The 18347-nt window shown below is 37.5% G+C and overlaps 1 protein-coding gene across 1 annotated transcript in view; it reads right to left on the bottom strand.

Moving 5' to 3' along the window:
* The window catches only part of LOC140235836 (toll-like receptor 3), a 48351-nt gene extending 35962 nt beyond the window's left edge, over positions 1–12389 (bottom strand). Inside the window, 1 exon segment of the mRNA XM_072315833.1 lies at positions 11901–12389. Coding sequence (XP_072171934.1) covers positions 11901–12389 — 489 coding nt within the window.
* Positions 12390–18347: the final 5958 nt, after the last annotated feature.

Below are 18347 nucleotides of genomic sequence, written 5' to 3'. Positions count from 1 at the left end.
ATTTCATATCAATATTATGAGACATTCTCATATAACATTGAATCAAAAGCTTTGTGATTTCTTCTTCACTATACAGAAATCTCTACAGAACTCAAATTTAGGATAAAAATAATATATACATTGCAAGTGTACATATATACAAAACAATACAGGTGAGTGATGTTATTCAATCTTTCACACATTTAAAAATGTGTACAAATGTGTGAATGTATGTGAGCATATGTGCATGTGGGTGTTTGCTTGTGTGCACATTTTCAGAAGTACCTATCTGCATGAATAATTATGAATGTCTGAGTCTGAGTGACCTAGCAACTGTTCTTTCATAAGACCCCTGACACCATATTCATAAAAAAAAAAAACCAATGCTTAACTTTTAATGCTTGACTACAATGATTATATATGGAGAACTATAATAGAAATCAACAGAATAATTCCCCAACTAGACTTAGCATCGCATTATGAATTCGGATTCTCCCTGTGGATGCATTCCAGGTCTCGGAATTTGAGTAACTGGGCCTCGGTCTGCTTAAACACAGATGAAGATTATGTAAAATGCTAATGCTTAGAACACATCTTGTTCTCCTTTTTCATAAATCTGTGAATCATATACCAAGAGTAAATCATTGCATTTCTTCTCAAAACTACATGTATATACAATTTTTTTTTCAATCCCTTTTGAGCGTGTTGTATTCTATAATGCATGCACATCTTATTCTAAATTATCTTGTCAAAAATATCAATTTGATCATAAGAGTGACAAGCTCTAATCTAGAACAGCAAACATGCAATGATAAAATCATAGTAAGGGACAGCATCCATGTAGAAATCCTCTAAACTTACCATTTTAATACAACACTGAATATCTCTACAGAATAGTGTTAAGAATGCAAGCTCATCTGTCCATAAATATGGTCATTTATGCTTTAAACATCAACAAAAGAATACACAGTTTTCCTTTTGTATCCAAATGACTCCTGTATTGTAAATGAATTATGATTTTGCTATTAAAAGGACAATATTCAATTGGCAAAGAAATGGTCTTTGAAACACTATATCAAGTTGGGATCACATTCTTTGTGATGAAATGCTACATACATGTTATACAGACGGAACACAACAGTAACCAAGGTGATCTTACCTTGTCTTTAGATGATCACTCATGAATAGAGCGCATAAGAATGCTGGGTATGTATAACAACATTTTGAGTGTTTGTATCCAACATCTGACAGAAGATCAGATGAAAAAATCATTTCACAACAATTTAAAAAAATTGCAAAGTATCATATTGTACATAATATGAACTTCAATCTCAATTGCAAGGATTCCTGAAACCATCACATCATTTGTCAGGTGCAAATTGTCTCCTGTGATATTCAATAACTTCCTCCCTTGGATGACACACGATGGCACTCACAAGGGGAGGCGTTGAAGGCTGGCAGGATGCAGGAGTTTTGTCATCGTACTCCACAACAGCAGAAAGGACATCATCAACATGTGCTGTAGAAAATTCAACAAAAAGAAACAAAGGGACACACAAAATAGATGGAATTAAGATGTTTGCATTGGTTTTTAGCAACAAAGTCCTTGAGGTGTCATGAACAGAAACCACCACTTTGATAATGACATTTAAAAAGATCTTTGCAAATTCATATCAAAATTGGGGTTCGCCCTCCTCAATGCAAAGACTTGATTTGAGAATGCCAAAGTAGCCATTGGTCGTGGAATGTGGAGTGGTGGTCTTCGGGAATGGAAAACTGACTGCCTCCCTTCTATGACTTTTGATTAGTGGAACAGGCATAAGACCTGCCCCTCCACCCCCCCCCCCAAAAAAAAGAGAAAATGTATATCTAGACCTTTTAAAATTGATCATTTATATGTGTACTCAGTGGTCAAGAAACCCATGCTTCTACAGAGACAAACAAACAATAAAATGTGTAGTTGACAAATTGTGCCATTCTAATATTTTTCTCTTCATTGAAAGAAAGTTCCTTGTCTGATTGGAAAGTGACTTTTTTGTACATTTTAGTCAACTAATATATGGGAAACATTTTGGGGCAAGGAAAAAAAAATGGATATTGAAGATTTCACTTGCCTAATGACAAATGGGCAAGTGAAGACAAACAATAATGCCCAGTTCTGGATCAATTCAATCTAACAATTTGTTTTGGAACATACCATCCAACCATTCGGTTACTTCAACTCTTTAGAGCTTTATTGGGGAAGCAAGGCAGTCCCACTCGAAACGCTAGACAGAGCTTATCAACCTATCGAAACCGTGAAACTGTTAGTAAATAATGATACTAGTAGAATATTTGCAATAGGCCATAACCAGACGCCGTGCGAACCCTGTCCCGATTTATACAGCAACTGGGCTGTGTATAGATCTAGTTACGATACTCATACGATAGCTAGTGAGTCGTCTATACAGAACATACCCGACTCTATAGATCTAGAGATTTAGAGTCTCTATATAAATTGGTCTCGTGTCTCTATCTCGACTCTATTATAGAGTCGTCTAGACGCTATACAGAACATACCCGCTTTCTCTCCAGCTTCAGAACTGCTGATCCGCTTTGTTTTTCAGCTCTCTGACGATGAGATTGGCTTCCAGTTCCCAGCTTGATGACGGGATAGCTATGGGCTGCAGGATCCTCTTTTTGGGCGCAAATCCTAGCCAAGTATACAGCCCCTAGTTTACATGTACTTGGCTCCACTCCTCCAAGCGATCACTGCATAAGAGGTTGTACAACCTGACGACTAACGTTAGAAGAACCATTCATTGCATGTATCCCACTGCACTGCACTGCTGGGCTCGCTTCAGCAAATGAAATGAGTCTCAAAACCCAATTCTTTCGAATGGCGTCATCTTTAGAGAAGTTGTGCAGACTTACACCCATCTTTTGTGTCTTTGCTGCGGTGACGACACACCTCCACGGCATTTATTTTCTCTAACTTTCCTACAAATACACAAGACTCACTGCACTGTGAAGTACGGTATACGGCGAGACAGTCGGCACTATGAATACCCCCTGCTACGTCAAAGTGTCACCTGACAAGGCACGTGACCGGTCCTTGCTTTTTCTGGGGGCGTTCCCGACTACCCGAAAAATGAGCGATTTAGGCGATTTCAACTGAGTTTTTTGAAGTTCACAGATCTCGTTGAAGAAAAGCATATGCGATTTCTAATAGTATTGACACAGTATTTTCATATGATCATGCATTATAAAGTTAAAAGACTGCCCCTTTAATTTTGTAAACGCGCCCCCTCTTTACGGAATTCCTAGATCCGCCCTTGATACATACACCCCTTGAGTCTGCTTCTGTAGCTTAGCGCTACTATTGGTGTCCTACAACGTAGTTTTCCAATATCATTGACTGACCCTGTGTGAAGTGTGAGTACCATGCATTATTGTACACTACTCAATGTAAAGTTGAGCGAGACACGTTTGAACCAGCAGCAGAAAGTGCCTTTTCATGATAACAGCGCACTACATCCTTGAAGTCCGGTAATTAGAAATTTGCAGATCGAAATGCTTCTCTACTTCAAAGGGTGAAATGTGGCAAACATGATGTTGAGTTCAAAGTTAAATTGTGCAAGATACGGTTTCCAGTAGCAGCAGGACGTTACCATGAAATAGTAAAGTTAGCCTCAAAATCAAGAAAAATGAATGCAAATCAAAGTACTTTTAAAGTTTTCAAGCGATTAATATAAAATTTTGCACGCATCTCGAGTTGTGAAGATTTCCAAGACACAACTTTGAACAACTGCAGAAAGGTACAATATAGCCCAAATCAGATATGATACTTGAAAATCGAACAACTAGTACCCCAAGGTCAAATGCTATAGCCTTTATTACAGTTTATTATTTGAGAAAGCATGTAAAAAATCCGACTTGACAATGAGTGCATTAACATTCTTGTAACGAGGAGTGTTTCGAAGGCATTCCCTGCAGGAAAGAACACATGTGTCCCATCTCACATAGTGTGTTCACACGTGAAAACACTCGAATTTAACAGTGTGAAGATTTTTTTTTCACACCGTTTTTTTTTTTTTTTTACAGGCATTCACATAAAAGTATCAATGTTTTGTTTCACACTATGAACTGATGATTCACAATGTTCATACTGTTAAAACGCCCGAATTCAACAGTGTGAAAAGTTTCACACTGTGTTCACGATATGTTCACCCTGCTTTTGGGATTGCGTTTCACATTGTGGGACACTGTGTTCTTTTCAGCAGGGCAGTTTCTTTTTTTTTAAGGACGCCCTGATGAGGAAAGCTCCTAAATGCAAAGAAAGTTTATGTACAACTGAGCTTCGAAAAACCGTCGGCAATAGCTTTGGTGGCGATCTGGTGACAAAAAAAAAAAAAAAAAAAAAAAAAATCCGTCAGTGGAGAACGCCTTGGAGTCGAGTGCGGGCACGATGTTCTGATGCACAGTCGTAAAATGATATAAATAATAGTTCTCATACATAATTCTTATTCGATACGTATACCTGCACGTAACCCACACGCTTCCCCTACAAACTGTCATAAATGAACCCCAGTGATGCGCTTAAAAGGGATGTTATAGTATTTGTGAGAAGGATTGGGCTTTTAACTTTTTGCGAGATACCAAGAAGTAACTATGAAATAATACAGACCATGCCCTTCTAAGTAGAATTCAAAGTCTATTTGACGAAATTGGTTTTGGAATGGCTGAGATATATAAAAAGGAAGTATATTAAAAACAAAGCGATCGATCCTTATAGAAGATGACTTTTTTATGACCTTTTATTAGGTCGGCCATTTCAAAACCAATTTTCAACAAATAAGCGCTGAATCCCTCTGGGAATTACATGCTCCTTTATGATTTATATCAAAACAGGTTTCTCATTATCTCACCAAAAGAAAAGGTAAAAACTTGAAGTTAAGTCTCAACCAAAACTATACCAACCCTTTAAACACCTGGAAAAAATAAATCAGAAAATTAGAGGACGGTGAAAACTGCAGGCGTGAGTATAGATGCTTCTCTGGGTGAATATTTATTGCTAAAAGTAATCTAAAGCAGTGGACTACATGATTGATTGTCGTAGGTTTTGAAACACTTGAGTTCTGTTAGTTTCGACAGACTGATGTGCTCAGACTGTGAATTGTCAGAGATGAATATACAACTAAGTTGTCTTCGATGATTTATTGCCACTTGGTCAACTATCTGATGCTCTACTTCCCAGTTCGTCTAACACCACTACTGCTAAGTTCACTTGGTCTACTATTATTACTTTCGTGTAATGCCCGTTTGGTTTACTTGTCACTTGGTCTAATGCCCAGCTTGGCTACTTATCGTTTCGTCTAATGACCAAATGGTCTATGTAATTGGAATGTTGACTCCTTGGATTTTTTTTTCATTTTGTCTAATAAACTGTGGGTATTAGACGAAATGGGCATAGCAAATCTGGAAGTAGACCAACTGGTAATGAGGCTAAGTGGCAATTGGACGAAATTGTCATGAGACGAACTGGTTGTAGATGAAACAGGATTAGACAATGTGGGTCGAGTGTAAATGGCTATTAGATGAAGTGAGGGTAGAGCAAGTGATAGATCACCGTCTTCAATGAAGGGCAGAAACTATTTCCTCTGAACTATAAGCTGTAAGGTGATGGAAAGCATTAGTTTTACAGTGACAACTCATTTTCACATGCTACGTTCATTGTATTTTATTCAAATGAGACATTACTTTTGTGGTGCCCCATTGAAACGAATCTTTAGATGCCCTCATCTCATAGAGTAATTGACAAAATTTGCGAGCTATACTTCTCTTGTGAATTCCTCTTTTCCTTATAGAGATACAAAATGGGATTGTATTTCTTACTTGTTTATTTATCTAAAGACCAAAGTTGATATCATTATAATATTGTATCCATGGTTAGTTGAAACTTATGAGATGCAAAGTTCCTTACAATGTTATGTACTCATGGAAGCGTTATGTTTATTGCTTTGTATCACTTTATGTGGAAATAAAATTACTTGAATTGAAATTGATATTGAAGTAGCTGTATCGACACATGCTATTGCTATTCACTGCGATTCACAGTATGATAGTGAGTGGCGACATATGTGATAGAGATGTACCTTAAAGTGTACAATGCCCTTGAGCATTATGTTTTGTATATTTATAGAATGTATCATAATAATATTATGTGAGACATAACCTTTGCAAAATATAATAATTTTTGTCGGTCTGATTTTCATTCATTAGGGTTTAAATAAAAAAACTACAGAGTATAGAAAGAACCCCCAAAACGACTTGAAATTGAGTAGTCGAACATCGATTCTTTGGCGTAAATACTCACTCCTGACTGATACACGCCATTAAAGGCCTGGTCACACAGCCCCAAAGGCGCGTAAACGCATGAATCACGCACGAAATTCGAGCCTTATGCAATATATGGGCGATTTGTGCATTTCATCAGTTTGTCTGACGTGGAACCTTCGTAGTTGTCCGCCGATGTTCGCCGGATCGGCGCTTTACGCCATTCCAGGTTTGGAGCAGTATGTTGAGTTGTACGCAGTATTGCGTTGTTTTACGTAATTGTGTGTAGTTTGCATATTTCTTACGCGAACAATGAACGAAATATGCGTGGAATCTCAGTGATCGTTCGCGAAAATGTTGCCGTTATCACGTTTATCAACGACTTTCAACTGACGACTAGCAGACATTATAGAATTATGACGCATGTTTCGCGCTTATATTCCTACCATGCCTACGTATCATTGAAGATCACTGAAAATCACACTTCATGCGCAAATCATGCGCGATTCATACACAGTTCATTAGTGATATTGCGCAGATTACGCGTGGTTTTCCGTGGACCTTTCGTTACGTACAACCAAGTATTCGCCCTGTTTTAGACCTATGCGTGCCTATGCGCTAAAAGTGCGTGGTTTGTTAGTGTTTTTTGTGTGATCTTTCCCTACTTCTTGCGCACAGTATGTTATTCATCGGTGATTTTCATCGCGTAAACCAGTGAAAATGGTCAAAATCTCGACGGACAAGCACGCACAACCAAATTTCATGCGTGATCCATGCATTTACGCGACTTATGAGAACAACAGCAACAACAACAACATCTTTCAATCGATCGAATAAGAAAAAGTCTTGAACGATTCCGTGGTATGCAATACAATCATGTACTTCGATCAAAAGCTCGCTACAAAAACTCGCTATAAACGCGTACATTAGACGTCGCCAGACCACGAGTTTACAAGAAAAATATAATATAATTTCACAAAATGCCATGTCTTTTGTTAGTCACATTAGTATGACAGAAACATGTAAGTTATGCTGAGTCGAGAGGAAGGTGCATTCCATTGTCTTTTGTCAAGCATTTCAGTACCTTAGCAATGATTGACAGATGATGTCATCTCAAGAATATTAATATGGATTGGTTTGGAAGGATTTTTGTGGAGGGTTCCCAAGTAATCTGAAAAAGAAAAAAATAGACGAAAAATCGTTAAAAAAATATGGAATGTTTCTAGATATTTGCTTTACCGCAAAAGTGATGTTGAGGGTATCATAAATCAACACAAATCAACATGGATTTGGATTTCAGGGCCCCTTTAATGTTGTTAATATGTAGATGTTGCTGTTCAATTATATGCAATTTCTCGCTCGATCTAGCGTGGCGAAATTTATCGTGATGTAGTCTACAAGCATATAGATTTAGGATGAGCGGCTGCCCCCAGTGTTCCGTCTTTCATGTTGTTGGTGGATGGATTGTGTGCGCTCTATAGGCTACATTTCTAGGCGGATTTCATTCAAATTTGGTATGAAGGTCTACCCTAGCTGATACAATCTACAAGCCGATATGTTTTAGATCTGCTGCCCCCAGTTTTCAATCTTTTATAGGGTCAAAGGTTATGTTGGCAGATGGTTTGTGTGCGCTCTATAAGCTGCATTTTTCATAACGGTTTTTTTTTTTTCAAATTTGGTACGAAGGTCTATCATGACATGTCATAGAGCTACAAGTCGAAATATTTTGGATGTGCCGCCTCCAGTGTTCCGTCTTTTATAGGGTCAAGGGTCATATTGTTGATGGATAGTTTGTGTGCGCTCTGGAAGGCTACATTTCTTGACGGATTTTAATCAAATTTAGCATGGCGGTTTATCATGATATAATCTACCTCATTGTTACGTCTTTTATAGGGTCAAAAGTCATATTGTTGGTGGGTGGTTTGTGTGCAATCTATATAGGCTACATTTCCGAACGGATTTTGTTCAAATTTCGTATGAAGATTTTGGATCTGCTACCCCAGTGTTAAGTCTTTTATAGGCTCGAAGGTCATAATGTTGGTGGATATTTTTGTGTGTGTGTCCCTTGTATAGGCTACATTTCTTGACAGATTTTGTTCAAATTCGGTATGAAGGTCTACCATGATATGCGCTACAAATCTAAAGATTTTGAATGAGCTGCCCCCAGTGTTCCGTCTTTTATAGGGTCAAAGGTCATATTGTTGGTGGATGGTTTGTGTGTGCTCTATAGGTTACATTTCTGAACGGATTTTGTTCAAATTTCGTATGAAGGTCTACCATGATATAGTCTACAAGGGTAAAGATTTTGAAAGTGCTGCCCCCTCCCCCCAATATTCCGTCTTTTATAGGGTCAAAGGTCATATTGCTGGTGGATGGTTTGTGTACCCTCTCTAGTGCCTAAAAGGTTCATATATTAGGTTTTTTTCTGAAGCCAGTAACAGAAAGGAGATTACTGATATAGTACTAAGTTTTAAAAATGGTAAACCTCCTGGTTATGATTCTATAGATATTAAAGTTATTAAAAGAGCAATTCATGTTTTATATAAACCTTTGAGTATTTCGATCAATCATTGTTTTGAAAAGGGGGTCTTTCCTGATACAGGCAAGATATCAAAAGTTATTCCTGTATATAAAATGGTGCAAAAGATGATTTTACCAATTATCGTCCAATTTGATTGTTAAAATTTTTGAAAAATGTGTAAGTGCGCGTTTATTGCAATTTTTACATAAAAATGATGTTTTATTTAAGAACTTCTGTTGCGTAAGTTTAATTTTTATGGTATAAGGGGGACACCATTGCAGCTGATTAAAAGTTATTTAGAAAACAGAAAACAACTCACTAGCTATAACTCATATTGTTCACAAATGCAAACAATATCATGTGGTGTTCCGCAGGGTTCAATATTGGGCTCTATATTATTACTTATTTAAATTAATGATTTGCCTTCTGCCTAATCAGTTTTGCACTTTTTGATGTTTGCTGATGATACCAACATATTTTTTAAACATAAAAATATTGATCAAGCTAAAAATTTGATGATAAATGAAATGGCTGAAGTTGATGATTGGGGTTCTCTAAATAAATCAGTTTTGAATGTCACTAACACACATTTTATGAAATTTGATAATAATAACTCAGTTAATGTGGACACAGATTTATACATTAATTTCATTTATTTCCATCAATCCACAAGGATAAAAAACACATAACATACAAATCAAAATACATGCAACAATAACTCAAGGTATTGATACATTCACATACTATACAAATCAGCACAGAGTACGCATTTGAACATAACTGTAATGATGAAAAATGGAATGTGCATGAGAAAGCCTTTTAATGGCTTGTAAGACTGTACATACCTAACAGTGTAAAGAAACAGATTTGAGGTAAAAACAAACAAACAAACAAACAAAACAGAAACAAACAAGCACACAAATTGGCATAATCAAAATACAAAGAGATATCAACCTAACTTTAAAAGCGATACTTTCACACGGAACTGTTTTTTTTACTGTTTTTTAAAAGTATTATTAAATTGTAGATTCAAAACATGGTTCTCGTTCAAATCATTCCACAATACAGGTCCAGTATACCATAATGAATATTTAGACTTATCGTTTGAGAAAGACCATCGGTAAAACTGATAATATGATGTAGTATAATGAGTGTGAACATCGCCATATATTGTAAATATATTCATAAAATACGGAGGAAGATATTTTTAATGATAACGTTGCATCAACAAAGCAATTTGCATCTTATTTATATCGATTGATTTCAAAGTTTTTAATGATTTAAATAATTCAGATGTGGGTGCTTGATATGCAGAGCCAGTGCAGATACGTATAGCCTTCTTTTGTAAACTTATAAACTTTTGCAAATGGGAAGAGTATGTATTCCCCCAGATAGAATTACAATATGTCAAATGTGATAGAACATAAGAATTATAAAAAATAATAACATAGGCTTTGGAAATATATACTTCAGCCGGTTTAAAATACCGACAAAACGAGACACTTTTGGGCAAACAGAATTGATATGTTCCTTCCAACTTAAAGTGGTAGTCAATATAACTCCAAGAAAATTAATAGAATCATGAAACATTAAAGAATCTGAATCTATTTTTACAGACAAATTACCAATATCCTGTTGCTCACATTTCCTTTTAAAGTGGATGCACTGTGTCTTACTAATAATTCAAAAATAATTCATTTGTCTTCAACCAAGAAGATATATAAACTAAACTTCTGTTCAACTTACAAATCAACATATTAATGCCTTTGTGAGATGCAAGCACTGTAGAATCATCAGCATATAAAATAAAGCGACAGTCAGAACAAACATTCACAATGTCATCGATATAAAACAAAAACAGTAATGGCCCAAGAATCGAGCCCTGAGGTACTCCTGAACTAATAATTTTCTGCGTAGATATACAAGAATTAAATACAGTGTTGTTTCCTCTCTCACAGATATGATTTAAACCAGTCGAAACAAACACCTCTTATTCCATAATGATGTAACTTTTAAGCAAAATTTCATGTGAAAGAGAATCAAAGGCTTTGTATAAATCCATAAAAACTGCGATAACCTCTTTCCCCGAATTTAACTCATGCAATATCCTATCATAAATTTCAATAACGGCAAGGTCTGTTGAATGATTATTAAGAAAACCATACTGGCTGTCATACAGCACATGTTTTATTGAAAATAAATTAAGTCTATCAAACACTAATCTATCTAAAATTTTAGAAAAGCAGGGTAAAATTGATTTTGGGCGATAATTATAGCACAAACTTGGAACACTTATTTTTAAGAATGCTCCAGGGGCAACCATGTCTGGAGGAATTCTCTCTGCACCCCAAAAGTTTAAGACTCTCAGAGAGGGCGCATTCAGTTGAAATGCAACTGAGATAGAGCACTCAGTCAAACTTAGATAATTCAACGAGATTAGATCCGAGAGAACCACGTGCGATAATGGGTCCAGATTGTTGTTCGATAAATCTAAAAACTCTAGATTCTTCAAACCATAGAATGCGTGAGTCCCTATTCTCGCAAAGGTGTTCAGTCCCATGTAAAGTGTGGTGAGATTTGCCTTCTACACATGATTGTCCAAATTTATAGAAGAAATTATACTGCCTACCAGGGACAGCACTCGTATCGAGGAAATACCCGAAAAGTGGCTAGGTTCAATCGCTTCCAGCCAGTTGGCATTAAGGGCCAGGTTATATACATCAGTCAGATTTTCGAATCCTCTTGGAATAAGTTGTCTAAGTTCATTGATACCGAGATCTAGCTTACGAAGGTATTTTCCCTGTAATGCACCGAATAGTCCAGGTCGTTAGGAAGTGAGGCCCCTGTCTCTGATGTATAGGTATTTATTGATGACGACGACCTTACACCCTCAAATAGGTGCTGAAGCTCTTTCTCTGGTAGCAGTATTCCACTCATATCCAGGCCTTCGACTCTGAGGGAGGAAATGGTGGCTGGGCTAACGAAGCGTATCGGGTTGTAAGAAAGATCTAGAAGATACTCTGCAGTCCATGACAAAATATTGTTCTAAAAGCTCAGTAAAATTATTGTCCGGAAGTGAAACGATGTGAAATGCCACGTTGTGGCAATCCGTCCAGCTGATATTCCGCAAAGCGTTGTCTCTTAAACCAAGTGTGGCTGGTACAATCATCGCCTTGAAGATATTATCCGGGACATGAGCAAGGTTAGTACGATTTTTCTGAATGTTTGCTAGGGCAGCGTTGACAAACATGTCCCCTCGTAGTACCGGTAGACGTCCGTTATCCGACAAATCGAGACTTTGCAGAAATGACATCTTCAAGAACGTGCCACTGTCAATGAAAGAAATACCGTTTGACCGAATGATCAGAACTTCTAATTGCTTGTAAGGTGAGAACGATGTTTTGTACAAGGTGGTGATCTTGTTGATGCTCAAATCGAGAATCTCAGTGTCAATGGGCAGATCCCTCGGCACCGAAGTCAGGTCCATAGCTCGACACATCCCGGAGTGAATGTCTCGCTGGAAGAGACATTTCCTAGATGCTACTGGTTTAGAAGTCGTCTGCATTGCAGGCATCAATGAGAGGCTGTGTATTATTAGAGTGAATAGGACGAGATATGTCTTGTCTGAGCAAGGCATGTCTACTACCATTGTCGCCGTTCTCTGTACCAAGAACAAAAAACAATGAAAAATATTGACATTTATTCAATTATATGCTAGTAAAACAGTATTAATCGACCTATCAGTAATAAGGTCGTATTTTAGCACAAACAGATAAGACAGTATTAATAGTCAATAGGATTCAGCTGCGAGATATATTTTTGTAAATGTCTTTATGAGACAGATTTTACACAGGGGCGGATCCAGGGAGGACCGCAACCGGCGCACACCCCCGCCCCCTTTATTTTTTGTTGAAACAAAAGAAATAAAAAGAAAAAAATGGGGGGAGGGGTGCATGCTTCTCTACTTCAAAGGGTGAAATGTAGCAAACATGATGTTGAGTTCAAAGTTAAGTTGTGCAAGATACGGTTTCCAGTAGCAGCAGGACGTTACCATGATAATAGTAACGTTAGCCTCAAAATCAAGAAAAATGAATGCAAATCAAAGTACTTTTAAAGTTTTCAAGCGATTAATATAAAATTTTGCACGCATCTCGAGTTGTGAAGATTTCAAAGACACAACTTTGAACAACTGCAGAAAGGTACAATATAGCCCCAAATCAGATATGATACTTGAAAATCGAACTAGTACCCCAAGGTCAAATGCTATAGCCTTTATTACGGTTTATTATTTGAGAAAGCATGTAAAAAATCCGACTTGACAATGAGTGCATTAACATTCTTGTAACGAGGAGTGTTTCGAAGGCATTCCCTGCAGGAAAGAACACATGTGTCCCATCTCACATAGTGTGTTCACACGTGAAAACACTCGAATTTAACAGTGTGAAGAATTTTTTTTTTCACACAATGGTGTGTTTTTTTGTTTTTTTTTTACAGGGCATTCACATAAAAGTATCAATGTTCTGTTACACACTGTGAACTGATGATTCACAATATGTTCATACTGTTAAAACGCCCGAATTTAACAGTGTGAAAAGTTTCACACTGTGTTCACGATGTGTTCACCCTGCTTTTGGCATTGCGTTTCACATTGTGGGACACTGTGTTCTTTTCAGCAGGGCAGTTTCTTTTTTTTTTTAAGGACGCCCTGATGAGGAAAGCTCCTAAATGCAAAGAAAGTTTATGTACAACTGAGCTCCGAGAAACCGTCGGCAATAGCTTTGGTGGCGATCTGGCGACAAAAAAAAAAAAAAAAAAAAAGAATCCGTCAGTGGAGAACGCCTTGGAGTCGAGTGCGGGCATGATGTTCTGATGCACAGTCGTAAAATGATATAAATAATACTTCTCATATATAATTCTTATTCGATACGTACCTGCACGTAACCCACACGCTTCCCCTACAAACTGTAATAAATGAACCCCAGTGATGCACTTAAAAGGGATGTTATAGTATTTGTGAGAAGGATTGGGCTTTTAACTTTTTGCGAGATACCAAGAAGTAACTATGAAATAATACAGACCATGCCCTTCTAAGAAGAATTCAAAGTCTATTTGACGAAATTGGTTTTGGAATGGCTGAGATATAAAAAAAGGAAGTATATTAAAAACAAAGCGATCGATCCTCATATAACTTTTTATGACCTTTTATTAGGTCGGCCATTTCAAAACCAATTTTCAACAAATAAGCGCTGAATCCCTCTGGGAATTACATGCTCCTTTATGATTTATATCAAAACAGGTTTCTCATTATCTCACCAAAACAAAAGGTAAAAACTTGAAGTTAAGTCTCAACCAAAACTATACCAACCCTTTAAACACCTGGAAAAAATAAATCAGAAAATTAGAGGACGGTGACAACTGCAGGCGTGAGTATAGATGCTTCTCTGGGTGAATATTTATTGCTAAAAGTAATCTAAAGCAGTGGACTACATGATTGATTGTCGTAGGTTTTGAAACATTTGAGTTCTGTTAGTTTCGACAGACTGATGTGCTCAGACTGTGAATTGTCAGAGATGAATATACAACTAAGTTGTCTTCGATGATTTATTGCCACTTGGTCAACTATCTGATGCTCTACTTCCCAGTTCGTCTAACACCACTACTGCTAAGTTCACTTGGTCTACTATTATTACTTTCGTGTAATGCCCGTTTGGTTTACTTGTCACTTGGTCTAATGCCCAGCTTGGCTACTTATCGTTTCGTCTAATGACCAAATGGTCTAATTGGAATTTTGACTCCTTGGATTTTTTTTTTCATTTTGTCTATAAACTGTGGGTATTAGACGAAATGGGCATAGCGAATCTGGAAGTAGACCAACTGGTAATGAGGCTAAGTGGCAATTGGACGAAATTGTCATGAGACGAACTGGTTGTAGATGAAACAGGATTAGACAATGGGGTCGAGTGTAAATGGCTATTAGATGAAGTGAGGGTAGAGCAAGTGATAGATCACCGTCTTCAATGAAGGGCAGAAACTATTTCCTCTGAACTATAAGCTGTAAGGTGATGGAAAGCATTAGTTTTACAGTGACAACTCATTTTCACATGCTACGTTCATTGTATTTTATTCAAATGAGACATTACTTTTGTGGTGTCCCATTGAAACGAATCTTTAGATGCCCTCATCTCCTATAGAGTAATTGACAAAATTTACGAGCTATACTTCTCTTGTGAATTCCTCTTTTCCTTAAAGAGATACAAAATGGGATTAGATTGCTTACTTGTTTATTTATCTAAAGATCAAAGGTGATATGATTATAATATTGTATTCATGGTTAGTTGAAACTTATGAGATTCAAAGTTCCTTATAATGTTATGTACTCATGCAAGCGTTATGTTTATTGCTTTGTATCACTTTATGTGGAAATAAAATTACTTGAATTGAAATTGATATTGAAGTAGCTGTATCGACACATGCTATTGCTATTCACTGCAATTCACAGTATGATAGTGAGTGGCGACATATGTGATAGAGATGTACCTTAAAGTGTACAATGCCCTTGAACATTATGTTTTCTATATTTAGAAAATGTAGCATAATAATATTATGTGAGACATACCCTCTGCAAAATATAATAATTTTTGTCGGTCTGATTTTCATTCATTAGGGTTTAAATAAAAAAACTACAGAGTATAGAAAGAACCCCCAAAACGACTTGAAATTGAGTAGTCGAACATCGATTCTTTGGCGTAAATACTCACTCCTGACTGATACACGCCATTAAAGGCCTGGTCACACAGCCCCAAAGGCGCGTAAACGCATGAATCACGCACGAAATTCGAGCCTTATGCAATATATGGGCGATTTGTGCATTTCATCAGTTTGTCTGACGTGGAACCTTCGTAGTTGTCCGCCGATGTTCGCCGGATCGGCGCTTTACGCCATTCCAGGTTTGGAGCAGTATGTTGAGTTGTACGCAGTATTGCGTTGTTTTACGTAATTGTGTGTAGTTTGCATATTTCTTACGCGAACAATGAACGAAATATGCGTGGAATCTCAGTGATCGTTCGCGAAAATGTTGCCGTTATCACGTTTATCAACGACTTTCAACTGACGACTAGCAGACATTTATGACGCATGTTTCGCGCTTATACACCTACCATGCCTACGTATCATTCAGCGTGTTTCTACAGAATCCCAAATTCCGGGTCTATCGGATTGTATCCGATAGAGGGGCCTGTAGAAACGCACCAGTAACGGTTTCTTTCCGATGCAGATTCCGATACCGATTCCGATTATCTTAACCGTCTAATGAGGTATTTCTTTCCGGGGCAGTTTCCAGTGTCAGCGCTGTTTATAGAAACACGCCAGGTTCAATAATCCGATACTGACCCGGAAGACAATCACCAGTTTGACATTTGTGGCCATGACTTGTTTTGCTGCTACGTACGTACGTTAGTTGGGTGTCTCCAACACGTCCGAGTATCAATAATAGATTAGATCATCCACCGTTAGTCACAATTTGCCTGAGATTTGACTCACTTGTAAAGAAAATACTCTGAATTTTAAAATAAAGAAAAGACACACGATTATGAACAGGGGTGTTATTTTTACACAGTCACAGTTGCGCTGTAATTTTAAAACCAAGGCAACTAACACTAAAGATTCTAACTATCGTCCAGGCCTAATAGAATTTTAGTTCGGAAAAGACAAACTCTAGTCTAGCAAACTAGTGTTAGGGTTTATTTTACGAAATTTTGGCGTTCTTCTAAAGGTTCGTTACTATAGTTCGTTAATCCGACAAAGAAATATGGATCTTGGTATACGACGTTTCGTTAGTCCGAAAATAAAAGCAAATTCAAGCATTCATTTATCGAAACATTTGAAGCACATTTTCTCAATCCAAAAGTGGAAAAGGTGAGTCCATTACATTACAAAAGGGTGTAGTCTAGATGTCTAGTGAACATTATAGAGGTAGGGTGCCTACCTAACAAACTTATACGGAATACGTTAGAATCAACGCTATCTAACTTAGGCATCCTAGTTCCTACTGCTAAAATCTAACGTTGGAATCTAACGTTACACTACAGTTCTACAAACTTCTAGTCTAGGAAAAAGTTTCATAGACCCTAACGTTAGTTTCTACCTGAATTAAATCCTACCTGCCCGAAGAGGTCTAAAACTTAAAAGCTAACACAGTTAACAGTTAACGTTAGGCCCTAACGTGAGGCCTTTGCTCTAACTGTTACTTATAAATCCAATGACACACCTTCAGTCGAGCCTAGTAACGTTAGGCTGTTTGTGTTAGACTCTAACACTGCCAGTTGAATAGACTACTGTAACGTTCTAACGTTAACTTGTTAAGTTAGACTAGATTCTAGAGTGGTTCTCTAGTAGGTCTAGGGCCTAATTTATATTTCACTTTAATAAAGGGGCCCAGAAATTCAAATGCATGTTGATTTGTGTGGATTTAAAATACCCTCAATATCACTTTTGTGGTGAAACGAATATCTAACGTTAGAAACGTTCCATTTATTTTTAACAATTTGTTCTTTTATTATTCTTCAGATTAACAGTTACTTGGGAACGCCCACAAAAAAATCCTTCCAAACTAGAATTTAGAAACGTTCTAACGGTTAACCGTTAGACGTTTTTATAAAATGGGTTCAAGAATGTAGCCAATTGGAAGCGCTGAAATGAGTCACGTGTGCGTGCATTAATTTCTTCAGGTATGCACTAAGAAGAGTCTCTCTTCCACCTCCCTGGCCTGACGTACGTCACAATGTTTACACTAGCAGTGCGCACTCAATCAGTTGTTAAAAGTGCGTCACGCGCTACTATACGCGCTGTCAATCCTGTAAACAACTTCTAGTTCGGGCCGCGGGCTGCCACAACAACCGGCGGCCTTTCTTGTGCATAACAGTACGTGGCGTACGTATACTCTTATACGTACGTACAGTACTTATGTGCGGGATTTCCGAGTGCGACGTGCGTAAATGTTTGGGACGAGCATCTTCGGACATCTTGACTTTTGAGCGAGTGCTACATGTAGCTGACTGGTATTGACCCACAAAGGTACGTGAATAATGCTGTTAGTTTTCGACCCATTTTATAAAACAAATGATGCACAGGATTATTTCGTGGCGTTAGTGAAGGTGCGGCGCACTCTCGAGTATTGACAACGGTTGCAAACATGCACTCGGCTGCGCCTCGTGCATGTCGCACCATTGTCAATACTCTCGAGCGCGCCGCACCTTCACTAACACACTCTATCCTGTGCATCATTTGTATACTATGACCTCATCTGTCAAGCACTGGTAGAGGCTATATAACAAAAGACATTGGATTTGGAATACACTTTCCCCTCGACTCAGCAAAACTTACATGTTCCCTCGCCATGTTTTTTGTTAGTCACATTGATAATAAATATGACAGAAACATGCAACTTGCAAGTTATGCTGAGTCGAGAGGAAGGTGCATTCCAATGTCTTTTGTTAAACATTTCTCATTTTCTGTACTTCAGCAATGATTGACA

This window comes from Diadema setosum, chromosome 12 (assembly GCF_964275005.1).
Source record: "Diadema setosum chromosome 12, eeDiaSeto1, whole genome shotgun sequence".
Taxonomy (NCBI): Eukaryota; Metazoa; Echinodermata; class Echinoidea; order Diadematoida; family Diadematidae; genus Diadema; species Diadema setosum.
This window is presented reverse-complemented; position numbering and strand designations above follow the sequence as displayed.